The sequence below is a fragment of the Glandiceps talaboti genome, chromosome 8 (assembly GCF_964340395.1).
Source record: "Glandiceps talaboti chromosome 8, keGlaTala1.1, whole genome shotgun sequence".
NCBI classification, from domain to species: domain Eukaryota; kingdom Metazoa; phylum Hemichordata; class Enteropneusta; family Spengelidae; genus Glandiceps; species Glandiceps talaboti.
The window spans coordinates 25,309,308-25,320,329 of record NC_135556.1 but is presented as its reverse complement, the minus strand read 5'-3'; the positions used below and the strand labels follow the sequence as shown (position 1 = coordinate 25,320,329).

At 35.8% G+C, this 11,022-nt stretch overlaps 1 protein-coding gene across 1 annotated transcript in view; it reads left to right on the top strand.

Annotated features, from left to right (window-relative positions):
* LOC144438925 (transcription initiation factor TFIID subunit 1-like) overlaps positions 1-11,022 on the top strand; it is a 32,594-nt gene that overhangs the window by 3,408 nt on the left and 18,164 nt on the right. The window contains exons 5-12 of the mRNA XM_078128152.1: positions 122-325; positions 1,686-1,862; positions 2,676-2,934; positions 3,588-3,692; positions 3,967-4,070; positions 4,358-4,540; positions 5,062-5,181; positions 5,459-5,632. Coding sequence (XP_077984278.1) covers positions 122-325; positions 1,686-1,862; positions 2,676-2,934; positions 3,588-3,692; positions 3,967-4,070; positions 4,358-4,540; positions 5,062-5,181; positions 5,459-5,632 — 1,326 coding nt within the window. The remainder of the gene's footprint in view (positions 1-121; positions 326-1,685; positions 1,863-2,675; positions 2,935-3,587; positions 3,693-3,966; positions 4,071-4,357; positions 4,541-5,061; positions 5,182-5,458; positions 5,633-11,022) is intronic.

Here is an 11,022-nt window from a genome sequence, read left to right as displayed (position 1 = left end):
CCATATGAGGCCAAACAACCATAACCAGGTTTGAAAATGACAACATAAACTGCCAAATCCTTAAAACCCAATCATAGCGGAGACTATGTCATTCTCAATGACTTGTTCACTAACATTTCAGGTACTCAGGTTTTCAAGACTATTTGCAAACAGAAGAGCTTCATCTATGCCACACATATGGAGAGGTGCTAGAAAGAAACGAAGAAAGAAAAAGCCATCAGATGAACTTGGGGATCAAGATGGTGGTCAAAGCAAGAAGAGCAGTTTGTGGGAATTTCAGGCTCGGCCAATGCCCACACCAGAACAATGTGTTACAGATGATGAGGTGAGTGATAAGACGACACATTTACCATTTGTATAGACAACGTGATACATTTGCTATATTCATATATACACACTGTTTGCCATACTACATATTGAATATGTACCGGTGATTACTTGCTCACGGAGACCTCTTACTGAAGGACACATTAATGCCAGGTCATCAGCATGCATAAGATCATTAATAGTTACTCCACCTATATTACAACCCTTTTTATTCGTCATCAAACGAGTACTCAGCCCATCCATGTACACGTTGAAGAGTTGAGGTGATAAAACACTATCCTGGCAAACCCCATTTGTGACAGAAAAGAGAGATGGCCTTGCCTGACCCCACTGTACACAAAAGGTCTGGGTTCTGTACCAGACCATAAGTAAACGGATAAAGTGACTAGGTACACCCCTGGCGATTAGTTTTCTGAAAAGTGTCTAATGATTTACACGGTCAAAGGCTTTAGTTGCATCAAGGAAACAAACATATATAGGACTATTATATGACTGATAATAGTTTTTATATCTTCTTTATTACCTACTTATTAAATTTACATTTGTAGATAAAATGAATTATACATTTTTGAGGTAGGTAAAAGGAGACCAGAAAATAGCTACTTGCTAATCAAGTCTGTCTCCTTAGACACTGTAAATAACATTTATAATAAATACATGACAATATTAATAACTTAAAGTTAATAACTTCTTTCATGACATAAATGCACAGGTCTGTAGAATGGTTCTGCTTAAATCCGAATTGAAAATCTTCCGTGTTAAGCATAGCTTTGCAACGTTCTAAAATTATAAGTTCAAGTATTTTTGAAGACACAGTTGAAAGTGCAATCGGTCTATAATTGTCTTTGCTGGTAATATCTCCTGTTTTATCCTTGACAAGTAGAACAATCATAGAAGGTGTATAATAAATGTATCTGAAGGCACAAATTGCCCACATTTGGGTTGTGGTATGATTGACAGAATGTTTATATGATGACAGTGAAATATCTATTGAATGTTGTAATGATTTTCATCTTAAAATATGTAGCAATATTGATGTAGTATAAAGTATGCGTCAGATTCAGATTCAGGTAGTGTTATCTTATGAACGTTATATTAAGTGTCAGATGGCCTCAGATCCGAAGACACTCGATGGACTCAAACCTGAAATAATACCATTGAGACTACAGGGAAGGATTCTGCTTCACTGCCGTCGAGTGTATTCGGATCTGAGGCTATCTGACGCTCAATATAACGTTCATAAGATAACGCTATCTGAATCTGACGCCAACTTTATACTTGTGCTTTCAAGTATTATCCATAAGCTTCACCTGTTTTAATCTTCGACAAACACATATCATAATTTACTTTATTTACAGATCAGCCATGCTACTCCCATGGAAGCTACACCAACAGAAGCTGAAGATCAAAACAATAAGGAAAGAGAGAGTAAACCACGGATAGCAGAATGGAGATATGGACCTGCGCAGTACTGGTATGATATGTTAGGGGTAGATCCAACTGGTGAAGGCTTTGATTATGGATTCAGAGTGAAGGTACATGTAATTTGAATTCAACAATGTGATGAATACGGCTTGACTTCTTTATGTATCTCTATTTCCTTTGTTTAGTGTCATTTGTTTTCGTTTTTGTTGTTGATCTAATTCACAAACTGGAAAAGATGGAATTTTGTTGACTTTGGGGTATGCACAAGTAACACATGCAAATGCCATCACACTGATCACTGTCTTGAGAAAAAAGTGCTCTGATTGGTTGGCTCTGGTGTTTTAAAGTGCTAGATTTCATTGAAAAGTTCTATTATACAATGTCAGATGTTGAAGGCAGTAATCACTCTCAAAACAATAAAATAATAAAAAAACCAACAACAACAACAACACAATGTGAAGGAAATTGAGGTAAATAAAGAAATCAAGCCGTATTTCACCACATCAAGTTTTAACAGTTTGAAGCAGTTTATACCATACATCAGTTTAGTATTTGAACTATTCTAAACAGCATAGATTTGAAATTAGGTGTCGGTGGAGAATAATTCAAACCATAATGACCCTGTTTCTGATATGCAAATTAAGTGCAATAATGTGATTGTCGGTCACAAACTTGTGTGATTTGGCTGTCATTTGATGGGAGTGTTTGTAAAAATGTGTAGATTTTGAGTTTCCTTAGTTACTAACAAGGTTTTGTTGCATGGGATCCTGAGGGGTGCATTCATGTCGTCACACACATCATCCCCCCCCCCCCCACAATCAGAGAGACACACTTATACACATAGATACACAAGATATACATCGTTGTATCTTGATTCATCTTTCCATTTCTGTCTCCATCATAATTTGCCATTTCAATTTCAGTGTATTAAGGAAGAGATGAATAAGGAAGGAGAGGAAGATTGTGAAGTTAAAACAGATGATAAAGAAAATGAAGAAGAGAAATTATATATACCATCAGATGAATGTTTTGAGATGGTAACTCAGCTACAGTGGGAGGAGGATATTGTTTGGAATGGCGAAGATATCAAAGACAAGGTGATGAAATCAGTTGCAATGAGCAGAGCAGGATGGATACCCACCAGTACTAACAGAACTGCACATCTTTATAATGTCCACATGGGTAAGTACCATTATTAGCTGATAGTAATGTAATGTCCACATGGGTAAGTACCATTATTATCTGGTAGTAATGTAATGTCCACATGGGTAAGTACCATTATTAGCTGGTAGTAATATAATATTGGGTAATGTAATAGGTTGAACTCACACTACTGGGGTTCCATACTAATCCATAGTGTTATAGACATTATGAAAATTTCTATATTTGGGTATGTGCCTGTTATAGTAATGAAACACTGATTTGGTTGGGTGATATGAACAGGGACAAAGAGCAATATTTGTTTTCTAAGATCTATGGGGAATATTCTCTGTGATCATGGTATGACAGAATTAGAAGTGTTGTCATCTATCATAGACTGGCAGTTTATCATTGAAAGCTCTCACAGCTCATCAAATTATCATGTGTCTGTTGATTAAATATCCAGTTGTCATTAGTCAAGCATGACAGATATTAAGTCTTCATCATTGAATTGAAGTAATTACTTCGCTGGTGGCATTATTGGATTAGTATCTTTATAGTCAGTTTTGCCATAAACTCTTTTTTCCCCCCAGTTTTGTATAAAAAGTACCAAAAGTTGCAGATATCACTTGGTACTACATTTTAGGCACAATATAGTGATAGTAACTATGGCATTATAATTATTCTCTGTACAGGTAACAAATATGCTGGGTATTTAAACACCAAGGCAGTACCATCTGTGACTCCTCTACAACCCAAGACTGTTGCCCAAATGACAAAACCACAGCACCTTACAAATGGTAGGCAAACATGTTTGAGAGTATTTAAGTTTAAGCAGGATCTTGTGTTGTGTTGTGTAGTGTAGTGTAGTGTTGTGTTGTGTTGTGTTGTGCTGTGCTGTGATAGCAGCCATGTGATGTTGTAATTAATGTATTAAATGTAGACTATAAATTAGTATAATGTAACATCTTGTCCTTTGTGTGTGTGTGTGTGGTATGACAAGACTCGAGTTGGGTTGCACTGCACTGCATTGACTTAATCAGTGTCACTTTTATTCACTCTATGTGATTTCAGGTCAAAATGAACAAGAAGAGAGCACATGGTACTCAATCTTCCCAGTGGAAAATGAAAGTTTAGTGTATGGAAAATGGGAAGATAAAATCATATGGGATGCAGAGGTATGTATTCTCTATCTCAGGTGTGCAGGGGTAGGGATGGGGATTGGGCTATGGGACTTGGTTCTATCTGTGCATCTGTCCGTGAAAGCATGCAAGACCAGCCACATCTCTGACCAAACCAATTTGATTGATTGATTGATTGATTGATTGATTGATTGAAATTACAATCAATAAATATCTTGATATTTATTTTATTAACTCCCAATGTTGAGTATTATTGCAAATCCTATCAGACATAACATATGAATTACCATGATTTCTATAGTATTCTAAACCTTTGTCTACAGAATATGGAAAATATTCCCTCACCACCTCTATTGGAATTAGATCCAAATGATGAGAATCTTGTACTAGGAATACCAGATGATCCTGATCCAAACCAAGAAACTACTCACGCCAAGGAAAAGAAAGAACCTCGTCGATCCAGAATACTTTTAGAGAAGTCTGGTGTAACAAAACCTGAACAAGAAGTAAGTCAGTGACATTGAGTAAGTCTGGTGTAACAAACCCTGAACAATGGCTGTGGGTAAGAGAATATAACTAATTTGAATTTTGTCAGAAATCTAAAAATGTTTTAACCCATCTTTGGCATGAGTGATGATTGTTGTACCTAGAAGTGTCTTAAGTAAATGAGAACTATCAAAGTAAGGTAAGCTAACTGATTCATGTTTTGCAATTGTCAAGTCTCAGAATTTGTTTAACTTAAAGGCCAATGATTCAATCCTAATATTTTTGAATTTATGTTATCTTATCAAGAATGACATAGGGTCATTATGTTGTTTTGGAACCACTTTTTCTGTAGCGCTGGCAGATAAAAATTTGTTTTTCACATGAATTTTAATCATAATCTGAACTAGGCTTTTGACTATGTTTAAATTGAACAGTTTGAATGTAGTGCATATTTAGATGTGAACTAATTCAGTGGTGTTGGTTTGGTATCAATAAGAAGTGATGTGTAGAGAGACATTGTTGTTTTCTTTTATCATGACAGAACCAGAGTTTAAGTGAACCACAGAGAAGAGATCCATTCAATATCTCTAATGATGAATATTACAACCCTAAAGATACCAGAGAGAATTCACTGAGGACTACTATGGCTGGAATGTTACAGGTAAGTTATAGATGCTAGTGTGTAGCTTTCACTAATGGACTTTGGTTGCTATGTAGGAGGAAGGGTAGTGTTAGCACCAATGAACTGAGGTTCAACGTTGATAGGTAGTCAAAGAAATGCATTTTGTAAACACAATTATGCTTACTTGTAAGACAATGTCCATATCAACTGCAAAATGGAATAATGTTCATTGTAAAGGTGACTACACTACTTCTAATTTCAAGCCCTGGATAGCAATATGTTGTGTTGATAACAATTCCTTTTATCAACATTTTAGCACTCTACACCAGCATTGGAGTTGAGGCAGCCATTCTTCCCTACTCACTATGGACCAATGAAATTAAGACTGTTCCACAGACCACAACTGAAGAGATTCTCACATGGTCCTGTATCAAGTCCTGGAGCACATGCTGTCTATCCACTATTAAAACAAATTAAAAAGAAAGCCAAGGTAAGGAACTTACTCCAAATGACCATTGTAAATCTCAATGTTCTCCATGGAAAGGTGAGATGAAAGCATTGATGTGTTCTGTGTTAGATTTAATCCATAGCCAATAATAACAATGCCATGATTTTCAGTTTTAGATTTTATTTATATACCTTTTCTTTTTATCTTACTCTTGCAAAAATTTTCATAAAATCAGCATTTTGTTAAAGTTTCAGAAAATCTTGTCAACATTTATGCACTTCGCTATACCATTCAAGATACATTGTAGTATGTTATGGGTTGTCAGTGACCAAACAGTTACTGTTAGCTTGTATGCCACTTACAACTGCAGTCTTGGTTCAAACCCACCCATTGCTGGCTGGATGACACCATATGGACCATATGCACGACACTTTATTTTGTGACATCAAAGTTGACCCAACAAATCAACAGTTACTGTATAACTCATAAACAGTAATATATAGAGATTCCCATTCAAGTGTCTACACCAATACTATCAGGTGCAAGCTTTCTTTTAAGACCTTTGGCATTGTCCTTGCCATTGACCTTTAGGGTTATATTATAAACGAGACCAAAGTATTTCTTGCACATTGCAGACACTGTAGTATTTGACTTGTGGTCATTATCTTGTAGGTTTTGTTCACAGGTAATACAGAATGGAGGAACATAAACCATGCGTTACTTTTGATACGCATGTCACATTTTGTATTTGTAGTAACAAATGACAATTTACAGTATATCATATTTTATATCATCTACAGTGTATAAACCCTGACAGAGTGATCATATTTATCAACAACAATAAGTTTCTTTGGTACATCTCTTGTCAGTACAACACCTTGAGGTCCAGCCAGCCCATCACCATCATTGTCAACACGACTCATAAACTCTCCATTAATATTGAACTTCTGGATCCGCTTACCATTGAAATCAGATACATAGATAAATTTGTCCTGGTCAATAACAAGCCCAAGAGGATTTTCAAATTTTCCATCTGTTTTCAAGCCATAGCTACCAAACTCTCGTACAAATTTATCATTTCTATCAAAAACTTGCACACGACTATTATAAAAATCACATACATATAGGTTTCCCAGGGTGTCAAAGTCAATAAAAGATGGTCCTCTAAACTGACCATTTAAAACACCAAAGTTGCCAAAAGATCCTTTGTATTTTCCATCTTGTGAGTATTTCATGATTTTATGTCCATCTTTGTTGGTGTCTTTGTATGCTAAACCATCCCAATCAGTAACATAGACGGAACCATCGATTGGGCTGATGGAAATTCCCCATGGATTGTTCATTTCAAGATGTCCAAAACATCTAAGCACTCTTCCATGTTCTGTAATAACCACAACTTGTTTGTTAGCACTATCTGTAATGAAATAGTTGTTGTCATCTGACACAGTCACATCACGCGGACTTACATGATAATAGTTTTTGCAGTCTGAGTGAGATGATGCGACTATTTTAAACACTTCCTTGATATTATTCCCATTGATATCGATAACTTGTATTCTATTGTTACCTTTATCAGTCACCACTATGTCTCCATATTTGTTTACCGCAGCACTTCTTGGAAAATTAAACTGTAGATTACTTCCACCCTTACTTCCTATAATCCTCAGTAATTCTGTGACTGTCACACTGACTGGTGATCCTGGTATTTCATCATCCCAATACATTACTGTCACTTGATATTCACCTATTATTTGTCCCTGCAGTGTTATCTTACATGTCCCATTTCTGTTATCTGATGCAGTGATTGATCCTGTCACATTGTTGGGTTGTGTGATAGTAGCCATTACTGCATTACATAGAATAGGTCCTCTGTCAGTGTCTCCATCAGTAATAATTCTCAAGATTACAGAATCACCCCTCGGTATTTTCCATACAGTGTTATCAACTCTCATGTGTGACAATAAACTTTTGTAGTTCCAGTCTTCTGAGATAACATCAACTTTAAATGAGGATCCTTTGATTTTTTTGTCTCCAAATGTTACCTTTAGTTTATATTCACCAATGATCTGTGCTGGTAGTGTTACACTGCATGTCCCATCCCTGTTATCAGTGGCTCTGAGATGACCAGTCACTTGGTCAGGCTGTCTAAAACTCACCTTCACAGCATTGCAAGGAATTGGTTGGTTGTTCATATCTTTCCCAACCATGTCTAGAATGACTTTGACCTCAATAGAGTCACCTCTTTCAACCTTCAAAGGAATGTTGTCAACTTTCATGTATGGTAATTTACTTGTCCATGTGTCTATTGTACTTGCCATATCAAATAATATTTTGACTGCAAATGGCACCTGTTGAAGTTTCTGGTCTTGAAACATAACACTGACTTGATATATACCAACCATTTGTGCATGCATTGTTACATTACATGTCCCATCTCTGTTATCTGTTACTTTAAGATTCACAGTGTGTAAGTCTGGTTGTATGCATTCAGCTGTTACATCTTGACATGGTATATGAAGATACTTCAGATCATCTACAGGGAGAATTCTTAGATTTACAGTCTCACCCAGGAACAGGTTGCTAGGGATATTTGTAACCATGACATCAGAAGCCATAGTTACATATGATGGACCAAGTAGTGGGAATAGGATAACTGAAATTAACAGTATGGTTATAGCACTTGCTATTGTCCATCGCTGTGAGAGGTCAGTCAGAAAAGACCATCCAGTTTGGATCACTTCACCCTGTTTACAAGTTGTTTGTGTTTCTGTAGTATTAGACTTGTATTGCCTGGTTTCTACTTCTCCACTTTGTAGGTTAATGTGCTGTATCTGAGTGTAAACATCCCCATTACTAAACTCAACATCAAATAACGTGGATGGCACTTCAATATCAACCTCAGTTTCAAACTCCATTTCAGTGGCAAGCAACATAGCTGTGTACTCTTGAATTTCTTGCTTCTTTTGCAAAAGGTGAACCAAATTTCCAAAACGCATGGCAGATCCTAAATATCCACACATGCTTGTTGTCTGGCCATGTATTAATTTCAATTGGTCAAGTTCAACAGCTAGTATTTTTGCCTTACAGTCAGCCCTTTTATGCAGGTTTTCTTTATACTGTGCTTCTTTAGAATTTATGTCTTTGATCTTGACATCAGTATTCTGATGAATGACATCGAGTAATTGCTGACCTTTGACCTCGATATGTTCCTTAGCCTTTTCAGCATTTTCTGTTAATGTGCAGATTTATTGATCTATTTTGTCTTTGTTTGTAGTTTGAGCTTTTTCAATGGTAGACATTCTATCTTGTGCCACCTTTGCTTGTTTTATCAATTCTTGAATCAAGTCCGTCAGTATCTGGGCATATGTTGTGATGATGGACTTGACATCTCGTATAACATGATCTGGTGTTCGATGATGAATTACACTGCATTTTGAACATATTGGAAGTTGGCAGGTATGACAGTAAAACTCAAGTTGAGATGTTGGATGTTCACTACAATAAGTCACTGGATGTACTGACTGTGGATTGGTTAACTTGGTATTTTTATATTCTTCTAGCGTCAATAAACGATGGGAGCTAGTTGATGGTATATTTGTATGTACCAGGAGGCATTTTTCACAGAATGTCTTTTGACAATCTATACAGATGTTGGTAGATGGATTTTCTTTGCAAATTTCACATTCATTTCTGTCCGTATTACTATCACTAGTATCAGTTACCTTCTGTCTTTCCTTGGCCACGTCATCAATCAGTGAGTTAATGTAGAAGTTAATCTTTAGTTCTGCAACGTTGTTGTTTGGTACCAAACAGGGCATATCACAAGTCGGGCACGCCAGGCTTCCTTTCTTATCCAAATAAGCTTTCAGGCAGCCTTGACAAAATGTGTGGTCACATGGTAACATTCTTGGTGTATCAAACAGTTCCAGGCATATTGGACAAGACAGGTAGTTAGTACCTATCTTGTGTAAAAATTCATCTAAAAACATCCTAGGTTCAGCAGCCGCCATGATTGATCTATCATACCGTATTGTCTGACCTTTGAAGCCATTGTGACCTAGTTACAACCAATACTCCCTAGGTACTTGAACATTCACAAACAAAACATAACTTCTACATGTATTATGTACCCTCTAGTTTCAGTGTTTCTATATTCTCTTTTCCATTTTTCTGTTTTCTTTTTACATGTGAAAAATGCATTTTTGTCCATAAATAGTGCTGTTTAAAATGTGGGGTCAAGCAAATGTATTCAAATATAGATTGACATTTTTTTCAAATTCATTTATATCTATCATTCTATATTATTTGCAAAATTAAGATTGATGGCCACTATGGTGTTGCCATGCAACCACCTTATTGCATTCCTGTGTGTCCATTTTTAAGTTTATATCTGTTCTAAAGTATGACAAAACCTACAATTTTGGCTGAACATTTTGTCATCTCAGCTGACCTTGTACAATATAATAGATACATTTGATAAAGAATGTCTAAAGGTTACATTGACATTTTCAGAATTGTTAAGGTCGTAGAGAGGTCATACACTTATGTTAAACTGGTCATATGGATGAGGATTACTTATTAATTTTTAATTTATAATACAATTTTATCATGGCTTCATACTTCAAAAATCATTGTAAAACAACATATGCCAAGTCTTCATTTGTAACTCTGATAAATTGCAAAAGATTAATGAATATATAAAATCTGTATTATTGTATGTACAATAACAAACTTTTTCCATTTATTTTAGCTTTTTCAAAGTTTTTGCAGTGTATTGACTCACAAACACAGACGTTGTCAATGTTGTGTCATACTGATTTTCAAGTAGGCAGCCATGATAAAATTGTTTTATGTAAATTGAAACACCCCCCCCCCCATAAAAAAACAAAACAAACAAAAAACAAAAGACAGCTGAACCCAAAACAAAACAAAAAAAACCACACCAAATGAACAAAGAAAATCTTTAAAGCTGAAGCCAAATTGTAATCCATATGACCACTTTAAGTCATGTGCATGTAAGGATTTTTCTGAAAATGACACTTCAGTTTGCCTGGCATTTTGTTTTCAACCTTCAAAGTGATCAGTTGGTCAGCAACCTATCCTCACAAATCTTCCCATTGGGGGTCATAGTATAGTCCAACCTGTCTTCTGTGGTAATAGTAATCATGTCTATGTCACTCACAGTAGTCAATCTAAAGAGTTGTTGACAGCCAACACTATTACTACAGGGATTTTGCTACTGCAAAAGGTTCCATTTGTACAAGTGTTGAGGTAGATCTATCTATCTACATCCTGCAAAAGGTTCCACTTGTACAAGTGTTAAAGTAGATCTATCTATCTACATCCTGAGATGATACTTTATCCCAAATACTAAATACATAATTTATAATGTGAAAATCAAATGTATAATATCTGTATGTATAAAACGCTCT